The sequence below is a fragment of the Kogia breviceps genome, chromosome 3 (genome assembly GCF_026419965.1).
Source record: "Kogia breviceps isolate mKogBre1 chromosome 3, mKogBre1 haplotype 1, whole genome shotgun sequence".
NCBI lineage: Eukaryota > Metazoa > Chordata > Mammalia > Artiodactyla > Physeteridae > Kogia > Kogia breviceps.
Window position 1 is genome coordinate 27,801,081 of NC_081312.1, and position 21,120 is coordinate 27,822,200.

The following is a 21,120-nucleotide window of genomic DNA, read 5'->3' on the forward strand; positions in this document are numbered from 1 at the left end:
CCCCTGATATGATGCACTGAGAACACAATGTCACTTACGTAGCATTCCTGCTAACGTTTAACCTAAAGCTAATCATGACAAACCCAAATTGAGGGGCATTATACAAAACAGCTAAGTGGCCTACACTCTTCAAAAATGTTTTGTCTTTCATGACAATGACATAGCTGAGAAACCATTTTTTTGTATTAAAGGACTGGATCCTGGATTTTAAGAAATTCTTATAAAGCACAGTATGGGAACAGCTGGTGAAATATGAATATGGACTGTATATGAAAGAATTCAGGAAATTTATAGTACCTAATATAGTATCTTATCAATGTTAAATTTCTTAAATTTGATATTTGAGTCTTCTAATTTTGTAAGAGAATGCCCTTTTTCTTGGGAGATATCAACTGAAATATTTAGGGCTAAAGGGTTTATGAGGTCTGCATTTTAACTCTCAAATGGTTCCACAGTAAGAGGAATAGTAGTAGTAGTAGTAGCAGTAGCAGTAGCAGTAGTAACAAGAAGAGGAAGAAGAAATAGAAAAAATCTAAATAGAGAAAAATGAGACAAAATATTAACAATTGGTGAATCTCAACAAAAGTCATGCAGGTGTTCTTATACTGGGTTGGCCAGAAAGTTTGTTCGGTTTTTCCATTATGGAAAAACCCAAACAAACTTTCTGGCCAACGCAATACTATACGTGCAACTTTCTGTAACTTAAATTTTTTTCAAAATAAAAAACGGTTGAAAAAGAGGTCACTTTTGCACTGCTTTCAAGCCAAAGGACGCTCACCTCTTCAATAGCAGCATCCTGCAGCAAAGAACGAATGTCCAGACGCATCATATGACGAGGTGCAGTTTCCCAGTGATCAGCCATCTAATTGAGAGATTCAGGAGGTCAAGTTATCTCTGGAAACTACTCAAAGAAAGACCAAGAGAATATCCAAGACAAATTTAACTAATACTGTGAAGTCTAACAGGCTAGTTTCAGGAAGAGCTAGGACACCTCGTACCCTTAGAATCAAAGGGTAAGAAACATTTACTAAAGCAGGTAGAAAATATATTTTGAAAGTAAAGGGGATAAATAAGAATTTCCAGACAACAGTGATGAAACAGGCAAAATGAAGTTTAGAATATTACACCCTCTGTGCTTCAAAAAAATCACCTTATTTATTTCTTTAAGCTTTCTTCCATGAATATTCCTCTTGCTACAAGTCTGGTTATCTGCACTCATTTCAGCCAAATACACCTAAGAAAGAATGAATAATGATTAGGCAAACAAATGCAGCACTTACATGATAACACAAAGTACTCTGAAGTTCTTTTAAATCTATACCTCAAATCCCTTGGTTTTTGCTGCACTCCAAAACTGGTCAAAATGTCTAACTCTGTCATTGATGGCATCCAGGATGATGAAAGGGAAAAAGCCATCATCCAGAGTCTTTTTGAAAGTTTTGAACATGCTGGTGCGGTAGGTTTCCTCCATCTCAGCTTCATACTCATATTCCATTACCTAAGATCCCCCAAAAGAGATATGGAGTTAGCAAAAGCAAAGAATCATCTTAAATCTCTTCCCTTGTTAGCATTTGGATAGAGACAACTTTCTAGTCTTTCCTTCACACCTGAGTACTAAAGTTTGTGTTCAAAAAAGCCACATTTCTCTCCAACATGTTTTCCTTTCAATACTATTTATGAATCAGGATGTAATCTGAGAGGAATATACCATACCTTTTTTTTCACTTTCTTTCCAGAATCTGGATCTTTTTCTTCTTTTTCAACTTCAGCGATGAAGTAATCATCCAGGCTTAGAACTCTGGGTGCAGGTCCTCCAAATTCTACCTCCTTATCCTAAGAATCATATATTCAAGAAAGTGAATTTATGGAATAAATTAATAAACGTGCCCAAAGTTTTTCTTGTGGCTAAATACCATGCAATCTTCTTGTAGTTTCAAATCAAGCAGGGGCAAAGTATCTGCCTAAGCAGATCAAAATTTATTAGATAGCATCTACCAGATGGGCCAACTAGAATGGATCAAATGGGAAATATCTGTATCAATATCATGTTACTTGCTAAGAAGGCAAGTGGCTAACAGAAGCAACTGATTCTTTCACTTTCCCATACTCACTCGAATAAGTTTCGCAACATGTGTCTTTCCACTGCCAGGCAATCCTCTCATTATAACAACAATCTGAAACACAATGAAAAAAAAAAAAAAGTCACCCAGAGAAGTTTTTTTTTCACAGTGAGATCTCAGAGTTAACAATGACCTATCATTCTCCAGGACAGACCATATGATAGGCCATGAAACAAACCTTAATACATTTGAGAGCATAGGAATAATACAAAGCATGTCTCTGACCACAATGGAGTAAAATTAAAAATTTGGGAAATGCACAAGTATGTAGAAAGTAAACACCATACTCCTAAATAACCAATGGGTCAAAGAAGAAGTCAAAAGAAAAATCAGAAAATACTTTGAGATAAACAAAAATGAAGACACAACATAAGACAGTGGAAGAACAAACTAAACCAAAAGCAAGCAGAAGGAAGGAAATAGTAATATTAGACCAGAAGTTAATAAAAAAGAGAACCGAAAAACAAAGAAAAATCAACGGAACCAAAAGCTAGCTCTCTGAAAAGAGCAAAATTGACAAACCTTTAGCTAGACTAAGAAAAAAGAGAGAAAATTCAAAGTACTAGAATCAGAAAAAAGGAGGGGACATGACTGCCAACCTTACAGAAATTTTAAAAGGGTTATAAAGGAATACTATGAACAACTGTATACCAACAAATTAGATAACTTAAATGAAATGGACAAATTCCTAGAAAGACACAGCCTACTGAAACTGAGTCAAGAAGAAGTAGATAACCTGAATAGACCTATGACAAGTGAAGAGATTTAATTAGTAGTCAAAAAACTGCCAAAAAAGAAAAGCCCAGGTCCAGATGGCTTCTTTACCGAATCCTAACAAACCTTTAAAGAATACCAACTCTTCACAAACTCTTCCAAAAATAGAAGAGGAAGGAACAATTCCCAACTTATTTTATGAGGCCAGCATTTCAAATCAAGCGTATAATCTGATACCAAAACCAGACAAAGACATCACAAGAAAATTACAGATATCTCTTAGGATTATGGATACAAAAATTCTAACAAAATACTACCATATTGAATCTAGCAACATATAAAAAGAAGTACACAACATGACCAAGTAGGGTTTATCCCAGAGATTCAAATTAATATCTGAAAATCAGTTAATGTAATACATTATATCAATACAATAAAAAACAAAAAAATCTCAATGCAGAAAAAACATTTAACAAAATCCAACATCTTTTCATGATAAAAACATTCAACAAACTAGGAATGGAAGGGAACCTCCTGAACTTGATAAAGGACATGTAATGAAAACCCACAACTAACATAGTACTTAATGGTGAAAGACTGAAAGTTTTCTTTCTAAGATCAGGAATAAAACAAATATGTCCACTCTCACCACATCTATTCAACACTGTACTGGAGGTCTAGCCAGAGCAATGAGGCAAGAAAAAGGCATACACATTGTAAAGTAAGAAGTAAAACCATCTCCACCTGCAGATTACATGATTTTATATATAGGAAAAGTCCTAAGGAATCCACTCAAAATTTATTAGAACCAATAAATGAGTTCAGCAATGTTGAAGGATATACAATCAATACAAAAAAATCAATTGTATTTCAATACAACTGAACAACCCAAGAATGGAATTAAGCCATCTATATCTTCCTTTTTTTTTTGGCAGCACCGTGTGGCTTCCGGGATCTCAGTTCCCCGACCAGGGATTGAACTCAGGCCACAGCAGTCAAAGTGCAGAATCCTAACCACTAGACCACCAGGGAACTTAAGCCATCTATCAATAATAACATTACACATGAATGGATTTAAACAATCCAATTAAAAGGCAAAAATTATCAGACTGCATAAAAAAACATGATCCAACTATATGCTGTCTATAGGAAACATACTTTGTGTCATTGAAAGACACAAAGAGATTGAAATTAAAAGGATGGAAAAAGATATATCAATGGCCACAGGAAAGCTGGAGTAACTATACTAATAATAGATGAAACAGACTTTAAAACAGTGACATACATACATATACAGAGTCAAACTTCTGATGGAAATCTCCCATTTTATTTCAATGGAACCATTTTATTTCAATGGAATCTAATTACTTTGCAATATAAGATAAATTTAAGAATGTATACATATGGAGGAAAATACGTCTAAACTAATCAAGTCTCCTAATTCTCCCTCTTTTAGTTCCACATACCATAAAACCAAATCCTCTTTTCCCTTCTTCAAATTGCAATGAATTGAGTTCTTATGAATTATTTTCTGAAATTTTCAACATTTTTTTCTGCCAAGCAATTAAGCTCTAATTTCTTAGATTCTAGAGCATAGGCAGTTTATGAGATTTTATGATGATTTGGAGATGGTAAGATGCCTTGAATCTGATACTAATACTACGTCACATGTGGAAACAACATAAATGTCCATCAACAGATGAATGGATAAAGAAGATATGGTACATATACACAATGGAATACTACTCAGCCATAAAAAGAATGAAATAATGCCATTTGCAGCAACATGGATGGACCTAGAGATTATCACACTAAGTGAAGTAAGTCAGAAAGAGAAAGGCAAATACCATGATATCACTTGTATGTGGAATCTAAAGTATGGCACAAATGAACTTAACTATGACACAGAAACAGACTCACAGACACAGAGAACAGATTTGTGGTTGGCAAGGGGGAGGGTGGCGGGGATGGACTGGGAGTTTGGGATTAGCACATGCAAATTATTATATACGGAATAGATAAACAACAAGGTCCTACTGTATAACACAGGGAACTATATATATTCAATATCCTGTGATTAAACCAAAATGAAAAAGAGTATGAAAAAGCATGTATATATCTGTGTAGCTGAATCACTCTGCTATACAGTAGAAATTAACACAACATTGCAAATCAACTATACTTTAATAAAATAAATTAAAATTTTCTTAAAAATTAAAAAAAAATACTACGTCACAGAAAAGTACAGAAATTCTTTTTTTTTTTGCGGTACGCGGGCCTCTCCTGTTGCGGAGAGAGTTGTGGCCTCTCCCGTTGCGGAGGACAGGCTCCGGACGCGCAGGCTCAGCGGCCATGGCTCACGGGCCCAGCCGCTCCGCGGCATGTGGGATCCTCCCAGACCGGGGCACAAACCCGTGTCCCCTGCATCGGCAGGCGGACTCTCAACCACTGTGCCACCAGGGAAGCCCAAGTACAGAAATTCTGTTCAGGATACTAAAAAAGATTTCTTATCAGCTTCTAATTTGCAAGAAAACTAGTCATTTACATAGGAACTTACTCTCTCAGGTCTGCTCTCTCGGCCAGGTGGTTTCAAAATATCATCCACATTCTTAGATTCAGGTTTCTTCTCAACCCGCGGAGCTGGAGGTGGCTGGTGGCTTAGTGAAGGAGCTGGCAGGGGCATTCGCTCCTCTGGGTAAGTTCTTCGTTCTCCTAGGATTCCAGCAGTTGAACAAATTACTATTTATACAGTAATTATTTAAAATTTTACTCTCTCCACTCCTCCTAAGGTAATATAACTTATGGTGATTTGGGGGCTACTTTTATCCTTAATTAGAGATAGTTTAACATAATGTAAATGTATTGAAATCAAGAAAATGAAAAGATTTAGGTATGATTTCAGGCAAAAAGAATGTTCTGAAAAATACTGAATTCATCCTTGTTTGTATTAAACTTAGGAAAAAAGTTAAGCAACAGAATATAGAAGAATAACATGTACTCCTGAATAGTCCTGAGTATGATTTATAGTCCAAGTGTATGTAACTTCTGCTTTACAATTTTGAGAACGAGTCACCAGCTTAGGAAAGCTTGTTTGTATAAGTAGGTGTGAACTTCTAGTTTAAGTGTCATTTATAACAGTGAAAAACTAAAAGCAAACTAAATGTCTGAAAATAAGAGTCATATCTCATCCACTTGATGGACTACCATAGAGCCATTAATATAATAGGTTTACGCATGGAAAATGTATATAGTACACAATATCAGTGGGAACAAGCATAAAAAAGAAACTGTCTTTATACTTTGATTACAACTTCATTAATATGTGTGTGAAGAGAGAATGATAGGAAATACAAAATTACAATAGTTGTGGTATGGTAGGTGTTGGGATTATAAGCGATTTTGTTTCTAGCTTCCAAAATTTCTTTAATGTAAAAAAAGAAATTTACATTTTATTTCATTAATTACATGGCTATTTTTGGTGATAATGTTGTCACCTCTGAGAAATCTGTGAGTGCATTTTACTCTGAAAGTTTAAATCCATAACTACAATGGAAAGCATCTCATGTTGTTTTCAGTTCTCAGCATCTTTATAGTTAACAAGGCACTAATCTACCTCCAAACATGGACGGTCCTTCATAGGCTGGTCGGTCAGACTTCCGATCATAGGATGGCCTATCAAATCCTCCTCTTCTGGATGAGGAATGGTCTTTTTTGTCTCGATATGACTGAGTCCTAGAAGGTTTAACAGGAAGTGCTTTGGTAAATAAAAAATATATGGAGATCTCTTATCATGCAACACCATTATCTGCCCAATTTTTTCTATGGGTACTTACTATACCTAGTCAATATTTATATTTTCATTTTGCTTTCCCATTTAGATCTACCTTGCATACACACATCCACAGAGCTCACAAATTATAAAAATAAATTGTTTGCCTATTAATTAAGCAATGACTACAACTTTGTTAACAATACTCTTTCCCTTCCTTTCTGGCTATCTCCATCTCCCATTTAACTCTCTGGAATTCAAGCTCACAAAACTCAACCACCTAGTTTCCTGAAAATTGGTACTCTTCCCTCTTCAAATTATACACACACATGCATGAGAAAAATACATCATTTACTAAATTTCCTTTAACTACAGTGACTTTTGCTGAACTTAAGTATACGGTAATTTGCACACCTGGCAAAGATATTTCTCATAGCATACCTGTCATCTCGAGGTCGGCGTTCTCTGTCAAATCGATCCCGGTCATAGTCAATAACGCCACGATCCCGGTCTCGATCTCTATGTGTCTCCCGATCCCTTTTGAAATCTCGATGATCTGTCATGACATTACTTTGACGATCAAAATAAGGCTCACGATCTCTGTCTCTATCATAACGATCTCGTTGGCCTACATGCTCTATAAAAACAATATAAAATAAGAACTATATCCCTTTTTTTCTGAAATAAAAGCAGAAATGTACAAATCTAAATTTAGAACTAGTATAAATTGTTGCCCTAAATTCAACTTATAAATAAATCTTTTAGCTATATTAAAGGGAGGCCCACATTCTAAGAGGACTTCTGTGAGCTGGCCCCTGCCTAACCCTAGTTCACTCTCTGATCTCACCTCCTACTACTTTCCCCACCTCTTTGTGATGCAACCACACTTTCCTGTTCCTGAGACCTACCACCTGCTGTTCCCTCTGACTGGGACCATCTGTTTGCAGATGCTTCATGGCTGACTCCTTGTCATTCAGCTCTCAGCTTCACTGTCACAGGGGCCTCCTCTGACCACTCTGTCTAAATTAACCACCTTCACTATCCATCACATCAAATGTTTCACTGTCTTTATAATACATTCAAAGGTCTGAAACGATCTTGTTCATTTATTCTTTGTTTGTTTTCCGATTAGAATGTAATTTCATAAACACAAAAACTTTTATTTTTCTCATGTTGAATTCCCAGTGTCTAGAACAGGGATTAGCAAACTTCTTCTGTAAAGGGACAGACGGTAAATGTTTTATAGGACATACAGTCTTTGTTGCAACTACCCCAGCTCTGGTTTGTTAGCATAAAAGCAGCTGTAAACAATAGCTAATGGGAGTATGTCTGTGTTCCATTAAAACTTTATTTCTGGGACTTCCCTGGTGGCACAGTGGTTAAGAATCTGCCCACCAATGCAGGGGACACGGCTTTGAGCCCTGGTCCGGGAAGATCTCACATGCCGCAGAGCAACTAAGCCTGCGCACACAACTACTGAGCCTGTGCTCTAGAGCCCACAAGCCACAACTACTGAGCCCGTGTGCCACAGCTACTGAAGCCCGTGCACCTAGAGCCCGTGCTCCACAACAAGAGAAGCCAATGCAATAAGAAGCCCGCGCACCACAACGAAGAGTAGCCCCTGCTCGCCACCACTACAGAAAGCCCACACGCAACAACGAAGACCCAATGCAGCCAAAAATAAATAAATTAATAATTTTTTTTAAAAATAAAAAAACACAAAAACTTTATTTCTGAACACTGAAAAAAACAAAAACAAAACAAAACAAAAAAAACAGGAGGCCCAGATAATCTTACCAAAAGGGAAATCATATGATAATTGGGTCCTAAAAGGTTTAAAAATACTGATCTCTCTGGGACTCCTACCTGTTTCAAAAGTTGATCTTTCAGGTAGTGGATCTGGACGCAGAGTTATTCTTTCTCCATAGGGTATCTGTTCAACTTTATTAGTGGATATGTCTGGTAAACAAAATCAGGGATAAAAACACTGTAAGAGTAAGCTTAAGGAAGCCAAAGCTGAAGCTAACAATTCCTTTAGAATCCCAAATACAAATTCGCCACTTTCACTCACCTCGGCCATGGCCATAATCGACAGTCTGCTGCACTGGTGGTGGTTTGGACATTGGTGGCATACCCATAGGCACCGGGCCAGGAGGAGGGATGGAAGGGTGAACAGGTGGGGGTGGTAACACTGGGGCAGATGGAATCGTTGCAGCTTCAGGTTTAAATTCCGAATTCAGTCCTTGTTCATCATTTGTATCCCAGAGGCCATAGAAAGAATCTTCATCCCAGCGTTCTTGTTCCATAGCTGAAGTCTGTGGCTTTATCACTGGAGGAGGAGGTGGTGGCGGAGGAGGAGGGGGTGGCGGTGGCGGTATTGGGATAGGTGGCCTGGTCACAGGAACAGATGACCTTGCTGGTGGAGCAGAGGGTCTTACAATTGAACCTGGTGGTTTACCCATAGGAGGGGGTGGTCTATAGGACCCTGGAGGCTGGAGAACAGAGTAAATGGCTTAACGAATGAGCATACCATCATGTTTTCACATATCAGTAGAAAGTAAAATCTGGTTCTCAATCCATAGAAGAAAAATTTGATATACTGAACTTACTCAAAATTCAAAACTTTCTGTACTTTAAAATACACCATTAGGGAGAAAATATGTGCTTATCACCTATCTGATAAAGGACTTGTATTCAGAATATAAAAATCTCTTATAAGACAAATAGTAAAAAAAAATATGGGCAAAAGATTTGCATATATTTTTCCAAAGAAGATTTATGAATGGCCAAGAAGCCCATGAAAATATACTCGACATCATTAGTCATGAGGGAAATGCAAATTAAAACCACAATGAGGTACCATTTCATACCAGTAGAATGGCTATAATTGATAAAACAGACACTAACAAATGATGGCAAGGATGTAGAGAAACACAAAGACTCTTAGACTGCTAGGAAGAATGTAAAATTTCCACTTTGGAAAATGGTCTAACAATCTGTCAAAAAGTTAAACTTCAATTTACCAAATAATTCAGCAGTTCCATTCCTAGGTCTCTAACCAAGAAAAACATGCCCCCGCAAAGACCTGCACACAAATATTCACAACAGCATTATTCGAAAACCCAAATGTCCATCAACTGGTGAATGGATAAACAAAATATGGTATAGCCATACAATAGATTGTCACTTGGCAATAAAAAGAAATGAAGTACTGATTCATGCTATAACATGGATGAACCTTGAAAACATTATGCTAAGTGAAAGAAGCCAGACACAAAAGACCACATATTATATGATTCCACTTAAATTAAATGCCCAAAAAGGCAAATCTATAGGGACAGAAAGTGGATTAGCTGTTGCCTGGGACTTGGGTAGGAATGAGGATTAACTGCAAATTGGCACAAGGGATCTTACTGGGGTGATGAAAATGTTCTACAACTGGATTATGGTGATGGTTGGACAACTCAGTAAATTTACTAAAAAAATCACTGAATTATAAACTTAAAATGGGCAAATTAGATTATGTAAATTATACCTCAATTAGGTTGGTTTAAAAAAGGAAAAAAAAGTGCCTTCAACACTATCACCTCCTCCCTTCCCTGCAATGAACCACCTTCTTTTTCTTCTCCTTCCAGAAAAATTAGGGTGCTAGCCAATTTGATACAAATATCCCAGGCCCACCTCAAACCTGCTGAATTTCTGTGAGTGAGGTCCTGGCATTAGTTTAAAATAAACAAAACTTCTGTAATTCTGATGTTCACCACCTGGTTAAGAATCTCTGATATAAACTATCTCCCCACTATGGTAACCTATCTCCTCCACAAATAAAGTGAATTTCCAGTGAGAGGAACAAACTCTAGCTAGCTCCCTCACTTTTATCTAATTGCCTGACTGACAATAGTAGTTTGTGGCAAGGCTGGTACCAACACACAACATCAGAACCGGGAAACAACAAAACAAAGAAACCAAATGGGACATTTAGTCATCTCTCTGACAACCACCAAATGTCAACAGAAATGTATATTATGGAACCAGTAGAATCTCTTGGCAGATAGGTTCTATTTACTTAATACTGAAACCCAATTGTCAAATTTTATTTTAATCTTTGCAATCAGAGATAATTTTAATCTCTGATTCGAACACTCTTTACCCATTTCTTAGTTCTATGTTTCTGGTTTGTACCATTGACAAACAAACTGACAGCTACTTTAGACCTTGGAAAGCCAACAATACACATTACTTATATATTTATTCATACACAGGCTGCGTGTTAAACTTTTTGAGTAACAAAATTACATTGTGGCTAATACGTAAGAAATATTATTTAACAAGAGGCCACTATAGGCTGGAGTTAAAGACAAATGACTATTAGGTAAATGATGTAAGGTAAACTTTAGGTTATGGCACTTTAAACTTTGTTAAGGAAATGCCTATACATGACAAAGATACTGAGTCTGGAGCACAGCTATCCAGACATGCTTTAAATATCGTAAGAATTCTGGACTCTGTCTAAAAATAAAAAGTGTTTTCTTCATATTACATAGTGAAAGCAATACATACATTTGTGAAAGACAGAACACTCCTACAGTATTTACAGGAGAAAGGATTAATATCTGTACCATACTAAGGATAACATAAATCATACTAAGGATAACATAAATTAGTAAGAAAAACCTTAACAGTCAAATAGATAAAATAGGATTTTTATAAGAAATGTAATTAACAATTATCAGAACATATTCATGTTCACTAATTATCAAAACTACCAAACATTTTATTACTTTTAAAAATATTTATTTATTTATTTGGCTGCACCGGGTCTTAGTTGTGGCATGCAGGATCTTTGTTGCTGCACTCAGGATCTTCATTGCTGTGTGCAGGATTTTTAGTTGCAGCATGAGGGATCTAGTTCCCTGACCAAGGATCAAACCTCGGCCCCCTACACTGGGAGCGCAGAGTCTTAACCACTGGACCACCAGGGATGTCCCACTACCAAACATTTTAAAACATTTTATTAATGTTAATATAAAATATTAAATAAATGTTAATAATGTTAAAAATGTTAATAAATGTTAATATAAAATATTAAATCTTCCCAAAATATTAAGTAGCTGATGCTTGCAAGGCTATAGTACAGTTGTTATATAACTATTTTAGAGAGCTGTTGGCTATATTATAGGAATCATTAAAAATGTCCTCGTTCTTTAACTAAAGTATACCAGTATAGGAATTTAAAAGTACTTTTAAGAAGTTAACTAAAACAAGAATTTGAAGCATAATGCATAGTGGTTTGTAGAAAATAAAGAATGCAGATGTAAGCTTTTATCTATAGAATGGGTAAACAACAAGGTCCTACTGTATAGCACAAAGAACTGTATTCAATATCCTGGGATAAACCACAATGGAAAAGAATATTTAAAATGTGTATGTATGTATACCTGAATCACTTTGCTGTACAGCAGAAATTAACACAACATTGTAAATCAACTATACTTCAATAAAAAAATATTAAAACTAAAAAAAATAAGGATTTGATACAAAGACATTTATTAACATTGTATTAATAAAAGATTAGAAACAAAGGTTTAACTTTGTTAAATGGAATAGTTTTAATAAATTGTGCATCAAAAATATAAAGCATGTAGCAATATGTTAAAATGTATATGACTGATTTATCAAGTGAATAAAGCAGAAATGTGGATCTATAATCTAGAGCTTCTACTATTTGCTAAGAGAGTCAAAGATAAAAGATGTAGTTCCTATCCTTATGAAGGACAGGCAAGATAAGAGAAGGCAAGACAAGACAGAAGGCAAGACAGACAAGAAAACAGACAATCCAAATACAGTATGATAAGGGTTCTGACAGAGGCCCATGTTACAGGTGTACATGCGAGGGCAATTGACTTAAACAAGTGGAAAAGAAGATACAGAAATGAGTTCTAAAAAATAAACAATTAACTAGTTGGAGGAGAAGATAGGAAGAGAAAAAAAAAGAAACTCTAGGTTTAGAGAACAACATGCATATGCAAAGGCATGGAGAAGTAAGAGCCAGTCACACTCACAGAACTGTCAGAAGCTCCATGTGGAGGGAAAGTAAAGAGAGGGAGTAGCAAGTAATGGTAAGCAGAGCTTGGGCCAGCTCAGGAAGAACATAAAAGGCCAGGCAAAAGAATCTAGATTTTATCCTGAAAGGAACACAAGAATACTGAAGCGTTCTAAAACCAAGGTACAACATGGTGAGATTTATGTTTTAAAATGTCCATTTTGGAGACTTCCCTGGTGGTGCAGTGGTTAAAAATGCACCTGCCAATGCAGGGGACATGGGTTCAACCCCTGGTCCAGGAAGATCCCACATGCCACAGAGAAACTAAGCCCATGAGCCGCAACTACTGAACCTGTGCCCTAGGGCCCACGCGCCCTAGGACCCGACGCCACAAGTACTGAGCCCACATGCCACAACTACTGAAGCCCGCGTGCCGCAACTACTGAGCCCGCATGCTGCAACTACTGAAGCCTGCATTACTACAGCCTGTGTTCCGCAACAGGAGAAGCCATCGCAGTGAGAAGCCCGTGCACCGCAACGAAGAGTAGCCCCCACTCGCCACAACTAGAAAAAGCCCGTGCACAGCAACGAAGACCCAACACAGCCAAAAAAAAAAGACATAAAATGACTATTTTGGCCAGCGGTCACATCAGTGCTGCCTAAAGTAGAGCGTAGGGTAGTCCTAACTACAAAGTGGCATGAGAGAACTTTTGGGGGCAATGGAAATTTTTTTAATCTTTTGGTATACATTTGTCGAAACTCAAACTGTGGGCTTAAAACATATGTAAATTATAACTCAAAATTTGATTCAAAAAATATTTTAAAAATAATCACTCTGGAAGCAGAATGAAGAATGGATCAGAGGGGAATGAGATGGAGAGAGATGAATTAGGGTATTTCTGAAATAATCTAGGCAAGAACTGACAAAGGCTAGAACTGAGGTTGTAGGGAAGTGGAGGAGAGAATACTTGAACAATATTAAAAAGATAGTAAAATTAATCAACTGAATGACTGAACACAGAACGTTAGGACAAAGAAAAGAGTTAGGGCTGTCTTCAGGTTTCAAGTTCGGGTGACTAGGTGATAATGAGGAGAAAGAACAAGTGTTCATGGAGGATGGGTAATGAGCTCCATTTTATATATGTTGAGTTTAGCAAGAGACACACCCAGAGAGAAACCCTGTAGGCAGATGGATGCATACACAGGCCAAGAGATGCGATTTGGGGAGTCAACATCATGGTGGTTGCTGACATCAACAATTATGTCTGAGTGTTGTGCGTTAGATTAGGATGGAAGGGAACGTTGAGAAATGAAGAGTTCATCTGATGAAATGGTTCAGCAGTGTTTTTTTTCTCTCTCTCACTTATATTTGCATGATAACATTTTTAAAGCCCATCACTGGCTTAAAGGTAAAACAACAACAAAATGAAAGCAAAACAAGGGGAGAGCTTAATAACACAAGTCTTTAACGTAGCTTCACAGCCTGAACTGGGGCATGATGTTCAACCCCTTCCCTAGCTAAGGACTAGTAAGGCTACTAGAGGCAGGGAGACTACAAAGCTCACATGAGCAGGGCTCACAGGGAGTCCCTGCACTGTCCAAATGGAAAACAGGACTATCTGAACAAAAAGCATTACCAAGAAAATTCTACAATTTTGTGAACACAAAGCCATATATATAGTTCAGGTGTGCTTGGTGTACTTATCAAACCCTGGGGGAGAAAGCATTTCTGTCACACTTTCGACCATACTCATAATATTTTCAAAGGTCCATTACCATTAGCTTTTTACTTTTCCAAAATTTACATTTTTTATAGAGGAAATTTATACTTATTGTAATATATATAAAAAAAAAATCAAACGACATACAAGCATACAAAGTAAGAACCATTTCATTTTCTGGGCACATATTTTCCCATACCGGATACATTCCAGGTCTTGAAGATGTATTCTGCAATCTCGAATCCTGGGGTGGTAGATGGTCAGGCATCTGTGGCTCAGACCCATAGTCTTTCATCTTTTGAAGCTGTTCTTTCTGTTCTCTGTAAACAAATAAAATTGCCATTGTACATAAGGCATGTGTTCTCCATTCCTAAATAACTATAATTAATATTGAAGAACAAAAAAGGAAACTAAAACCTTTTTTCAAACCCTCTACAGTACCCATAAAGCATCTCCAGGGTAATACTATCTTGCCTTTATGAGCTAACTGATCAGTCATCTACGACCTATAAAATAATGATAAATTATTGAAGATCTTCAAGGACCGATTCTAGAACCTGCCTCTTTAGTCTATTTTAATATCTCACCTACTTGTCATGTTTTTCTTTCATCCAACAAAAATCTCTCTTGCTATTTTTTTTTGTTGTTCAATAGTCTTTAGATAAGAGGGTGCAAAATGCTGGCACACGGGCCAAATATCAATGTATCTGGATATATATGAATGTATTAAAAGGTTTTTTAAAATTTAGCTTCCATATTAGTTTTAAAATCTGAGCTAGCTGCCATTAATTACAAAGCAAAATAATATATTTTTCCATATAAATTCAAATTTTTAAGAGATCTGCAGACACTGGGCCTACATAACCACATGCCAACAATCAGCTCAGTGGAGTAGTGGCTGCCTGCTTTAGATGAAGCAGTTTGCTACAGTCCTCACCAAACCCAGTTAAGTTACACTGGCCGGCTTTCACTCATTTTAGTTACCTGTCTGGTTCTTGTGGGCATTTTAGTTTACAGCCCCTGCTGTAAACAGTGAGAACAGTTGTCAGTCTAAACCTTTAAAAACAACACTTCATACTCCTAAAGAGTAATTATGTAACTCTTACAATTTTTCTTTAAATCGCTCATCAAATTCCCTTCATTTTTCCTTACAATGCCCACAGTAAACACATACAACATCTACCACAACCTCTTCAGACCTTTTACAATTTTCTCCCTACCATTTTGTAAAGTGTAATGACCCAAATGGACGCAAAGTAAGGGTCAAGTATAAAAAAAAGATTATTTTCTGCCTCATGTAAATCATACTATGACTTTTCCAATACAATGTGACTGACTTGTATTCAACTATGACCACTCTTACCCATCACTTCACATATTTTGTTTTATTATGTAGCCTAGAAAGAGCTTTAAAAAAGGATGATAAGGCAACCTTGTATCCAGCATTTCTATACAAAGCAATAACGGGTGAAAAGGAAATTTCAAAAAAAGAAAGGAAAGAAACCTTGGCAGCTTAGTAACACCAATCAGCTTGGTGTTCTCCATAAACATAGATTTTAGAGTTGGACAGACTGGGTTCAAATTCTAGGTTTACCAATTCTAGTAGCCAAGTGGCACTCTCTGAGCCTTAGTGTCTTTGGTGAAGTGGGAATACTATATTACTTATCTTTGCAGGCCTTTGAGATAAGGATTTGAGATAGGAGGATTGAGATAATACATGTTAAATTATCAGCACAGTGCCAGCACACAGTAGGTGTTAAATTAAAGGTGTCCATAGTTTAAAAGTGAACAGAGAATAGCTAAATGTTCTATAGCATACTTTCCACATTTACTACTTTCTTCAAGAGTAATCTGGAGAAGTCAAATCTCTTAGAGTGTATCTTCTATAGACCACAGAAATCTGTTTTATTTCCTGAGGCACCTGATCTTTCATCTTTACTTACAGGTATTTTTTCCTCATTATACTTTTTTAGTCATAAAGTTTCAGTTATAATTTCAATCGGCATAATCCACAAATGTAGACCAGAATTGAAAATGAAAAAAACACAATACATTGGAATATATAAAAAACTAACCATTAATTTATTTTCACAAAACATTACTACTTCCTAAGAAATTACTTGAAAAGTAATTTCTTATTGCAATCTGTCAGTGACTCCTAAATTCTCATCTCAGGATATAGTTGGTATAAGGATTACATGAATTAATACATACAAAGCACTTAGTACAGTTCCTGGTTCATAGTAAGCGTGCAATAAATGTTAGCTTTTATTATTATGCTACTAATGGGAAGCATTATGTAGATACCTATACATAGTTGGGTGATTGTAAATCAAGAAATACAAATTCTATTCTCAATCTCACAAAGAAAATATTTGATTATGTAGAAACAAATAATATCCTCAAGCAGAGATACCTGCTTCTAGTTATAATGAAAGATAAAACATCCCAAAAAGAAAGAATCAATAGTTAGATAAATCTGAGGCTGCTTCCAGGTAAACCATTCTTAGCTTCAACAGAGAAAAATATAAATCCTTCCAGCACTTTCCAAAGTTATACCAAAGATTAGTGAATACGAAGTCTATCAGATCTAATACCAAAGAACAAACTGCCTCAGGGGAAAAAAGGAATTTTACATATGAGCTCTGTGAAATCTAGAGCACTGGCAAGTTGAAGTTTGAACTTGAAACAATCACAGGCATGGCATGTCGGCAACATATCTACAAAAGCCAAGAATGGCTATCAAATTTTCATATTTCAGGACATAAGTTTATAATTAATACAGTTCCTAAATATCCATCCTACCCTAAAACAGCACTCAATGACTAGAAATTAAAATTAAAATCATGTGGTAAGAGCTAGAAAAAAAATGAATCCATTCAAATATAACACATCATTTTAAAAAGAGCAGTCTGAATGCGGTTTTGACTAAAAGAAATGATCTTAAGTAGTTAACTTACCGAAGCATTTTCAGTTCTTGTGCAGCTTTCAAAATGATTTCATGCTGCCTCTGACTGAGAACCATTACCCCTCCAAGGCCTTGGTCAGAGTCTAAGTTTGCATCCGACCCCATCATTTCAGAAGAATGATGTGAGGAGGGCATATGTTCCGCCATGGGGGAATGTCTATCCACATCAGATGGGTACCATCTGTCTGACAATCGTTCTCTTTCCCAGTCCATTCTGTCAGGAATATAATCTCGCTTTTCCCGCCACGTATCTCCTCTTTCTGGGTACTCTCGGATCCTCAACTCACCCCTATCACGGAAATCTCGATCATACCCATGGTCTCGATTTCTTTCTTCTCTCCATCTATCATCCCGATATCTATCCACAGGTGGAAGAGGTGGGAGGGGTGGTAAAGGTGGAAGAGATGGAATATCTCGTTCACGGAACTGTGATTCTTGTTCATCCAGTGGTCTCCCATAATCTCTGTCCCACTCATTATCCAAATTTCTATCATACATATCCATAGGTCTTCCAATCCGATCCACATCCCTGTCCAAGTCCCTGTCCATTTCCCTGTTGTAGTCCTCATCCATATCCTGATCTCTCTCCCAGTCATCCCACCAAGGGCCTCGTCTATCGCCATCATGAGATCGAGATGGTGCCGAAAACCTGTCCTCTCTGTTATATGAATCTACTGTATCATCTTGATAGTCATGTTCACATTCTCTCCAGTATCTCTCTCTATCCCAATCATCAAGTCTTTCTCGTTCCACTGGAGCATTTCTACCATCTAATGGGAACTCTTCATGCCCTCTCTCTTCTCCATGGTTCCATGTTGCCCTAGGAGGCTCATCTCGGTGATACGAATACATTTTTTCCCCACCATCTCCTGGTTCTGGTCTAAATGGACCTCTGTCACGACCAAAATCTGGTCTTCCCAGACCCCTTTCCCGACTGCCAGGCCCTCGAGGTGGTCCCCTCTCCCTGCTCCCGGCTCTTCGTGGTGGTACTCTCTCTCTACTCCCAGGTCTCCGAGGGGGTCCTCTCTCCTGACTGCCAGCCCTCCGAGGTGGTCCCCTTTCTCTGCTGCCAGCTCTACTCCTCTCCTGGCTGCCTTGCAGACCACCTGGCATTTTCTCCCGACTGCTTCCTGGCCTCACCAACCCTCTGTCCCGGCTGCCTTCTCCTCTACTCATCTTCTCTCGACTGTCTTCTCTTCTACCCATCATTTTATCACGAAAGTCTTCTTGCTTGACCAACCCTGGGCCACGGCTGATTGCCTGGCCTCGACCTCTATTTACTAGTCCTTTATCCCGTGTGTCTTCCATTCTGCTTTGCCCAGGACCTCTGTAAGATGAGCTGCTGCCTCGATTGCCTTCTAACCTATTATCTCTGTTATCTGGCCGAGGCAGCCCTTTATCTTGGTTGTTTTCTGAATGGGGAAGACCAATACCCAAAGGTTTAAAATCATTATCTGCAGTTAGTGATGATGATGTTGCTACTGCTGTTCCTCCCTCCATCCCCCCTGTTTTTGAGGGAAAAGTAGGTTGAGAAGGTACAGGTTTATTTGCAAGGGGTACAGGCTGAGTAACAGCTTGGGCTTTGTCCATTTGAGTCTCCATACTTTGAGAATTCTGGTCCCAATTAGAAGGCTCTATGGGCCCTTCCGAGACTTCGCTTTTAGGTGGCTCTTGTTGAGAGTCGCTTAGATTCTCATTTGACTGAGCCGCCTTGGCATCCTTTACATCTGCAGCAATGGAAAATGCAGCTGATTGCATTTTAAAATTCTTCTGCTGGTTACTACTGGTGTCTGCTAATGGTTCTTTGTTTCCTGGTTCTGCTTGTGACTTAGGTTGCTGCTGATGTTGCTGTCCAAAAGCTGGTTTGGGGCCTTTCCACTGTGGTCCACTCTGTCGAGGACTGAGGGATGTATTGGGGGTAATATAGAACTGAGATGCCGGCCCCCGGGGAATCATTCCCCATTTGCTTTTAGCGCCCTCTGTTGGGTGACCTTCATATCTGGGTCTTGGCCCATCGGGGCGATTTCCTTCAAAACGAGGCCCTTTGGGTCTCGGTCCTTCACACCTTGACCCTAAATCCTCAAATCTTCGAGGACCATCAAATCTACAAGTAAAACAAAAGATATTACTCAAGACAGTAAAGCAGAAAAAAAAAAATTCTCCACGTAAAAATACTTAAGGCAATCTTGCCTTAGTATCTGTTTACAAAAATGACTCTTAGTCATTAAACAAACCCTGAAATATCTATATCTTAGAACCAGTATGTTAAGGTGGCAGAGCTCAGAAGGTCTCAGGACAAATCTCCTGCAGCAAGTCACTGATATACTGAATTGTTAAAAAGCAATTATAAATATTGTGCCTTAGTAGACAAGAAAAGTCCACTCATTTCAAACAGAAAAAAAAGTCCCGCAGCTAATTCTGAAAGTACTTTTAGAGTTAAATTATAACTAAAAACCAAATATGAAAAAATTAGCAAGATAATATAGGATGATTATAGATATTGTTGGAGCTAACATTATCAACTTGACTAATTGACAAAAGTTTAAAAAACAGCAGCCAGCTATGTCTTAAGAGCATGCCCTGACATTTAAAAATCTGGACAGAGATATTTTTGCTATGGACCCACTTGCATATTTGGTAAATATTTAGTGTATACCCTGTGTCAGGCACTATGCTACATCCAAGGGATACATGAAGTAAATGTCTTCTTTGCCCTCAAAGGGTTTACAATGGAAGAGAAAGAATCTAAGTGTAAATAACTGCCAAAAGGTACAATGACTAAAGTCTATCTGCATATAATAAGGGCAACAGAGGACAGAATGGTCAGTTTTACCAGGGTGAAGGTGGTGCTCTCCAATAAAGGCTTTATATAATAGAAGATGCTTAAGTTAACTCTTGAAAAACAAATTCTCAGAGATCAGGTTAACAGAGAGTATTGGAGATGACGGGAGTGGGTGGCAAGGACATCTCAGGCTAAGGAAGCATTATGAGGAAAGGCAGAGAAACACATACCAGAATAGCATGTTTGGCAAACAGTTTAGCATGGCTGAAAGAAAGAGTAAACAAAGTCTAGGACACCTAGGAAAGGAGAAGGAGTGGAAAAGCAGCACACTAAGAGATAAGGTAAAGAGGCAGGCAAGGGTCAATCTCCAGAAAACCTTGTATACCTCGGTGGCATGGACTACTGGTACACCTCCAATATTCATTCCCCCTTTTTCTACAGTAATTGAGCCTCTCCATTATCAGCTAGACATAAGGATAGATAGACTAAAGACTCTCTTTCCCAAACTCTCTTGCAGCTGGAACTTTTAGCCATGTTCTGGCCAATGAGCTGAGAGTGAAAATGATTTACACATCCTTCCAGGTTGTAAACTTAAAGGGAAGAACACATCCTTCTCTTCACCATTTTCTTTTTCATGCTGGCTCTGACATGGTGGTGAGGCATCCTGAACCATGTAGATAAGGGCAACATACTAAGAGATGGTAAAGTAACAAATCAGAAGGAACCTAGATTCTTGACACTGTAGAGGCACCATATAAGTCCTGAGAGAGAATAAACTTCTAACTTGTTAAAGCCATGTGACTTTGGATCTCTGTTACAACAGATGAATTAATTCAGCTGTGTAAGGAGTTGGAAATTACCTTAAGCACATACAGCCACTAAATATGACGTGATTTTTAAAAAGATTTCTCTAGCAGGAAAGTAGTAGATGGATAAGTGGGAAAAGCTAATTGTAGATTGTCTCTACAATCTGAGTAAGTGAAGGTGAAGTCTGTTCTAAGGC

The 21,120-nt window shown here is 37.7% G+C and overlaps 1 protein-coding gene across 4 annotated transcripts in view; it reads right to left on the reverse strand.

Annotated features, from left to right (window-relative positions):
* The window catches only part of YLPM1 (YLP motif containing 1), a 67,575-nt gene that overhangs the window by 16,233 nt on the left and 30,222 nt on the right, over window positions 1-21,120 (reverse strand). For 2 of the 4 annotated variants that reach the window (XR_010839471.1, XM_059055754.2), the window contains exons 5-16: window positions 17,328-19,439; window positions 14,567-14,687; window positions 8,675-9,095; window positions 8,470-8,562; window positions 7,045-7,159; window positions 6,448-6,566; window positions 5,392-5,546; window positions 2,112-2,174; window positions 1,714-1,833; window positions 1,322-1,498; window positions 1,151-1,234; window positions 779-862 (exon numbers count right to left, since the gene is read on the reverse strand). Coding sequence is in view for 2 of the 4 variants with exons in the window: in XM_059055754.2 (XP_058911737.1) it covers window positions 779-862; window positions 1,151-1,234; window positions 1,322-1,498; window positions 1,714-1,833; window positions 2,112-2,174; window positions 5,392-5,546; window positions 6,448-6,566; window positions 7,045-7,159; window positions 8,470-8,562; window positions 8,675-9,095; window positions 14,567-14,687; window positions 17,328-19,439 (3,664 nt within the window). In the remaining 2 variants the exon portion in view is untranslated. Of the gene's footprint in view, window positions 1-778; window positions 863-1,150; window positions 1,235-1,321; window positions 1,499-1,713; window positions 1,834-2,111; window positions 2,175-5,391; window positions 5,547-6,447; window positions 6,567-7,044; window positions 7,241-8,469; window positions 8,563-8,674; window positions 9,096-14,566; window positions 14,688-17,327; window positions 19,440-21,120 lie in introns of all 4 variants that reach the window. The other 2 variants (XR_010839470.1, XM_059055753.2) reach the window with 1 other exon arrangement.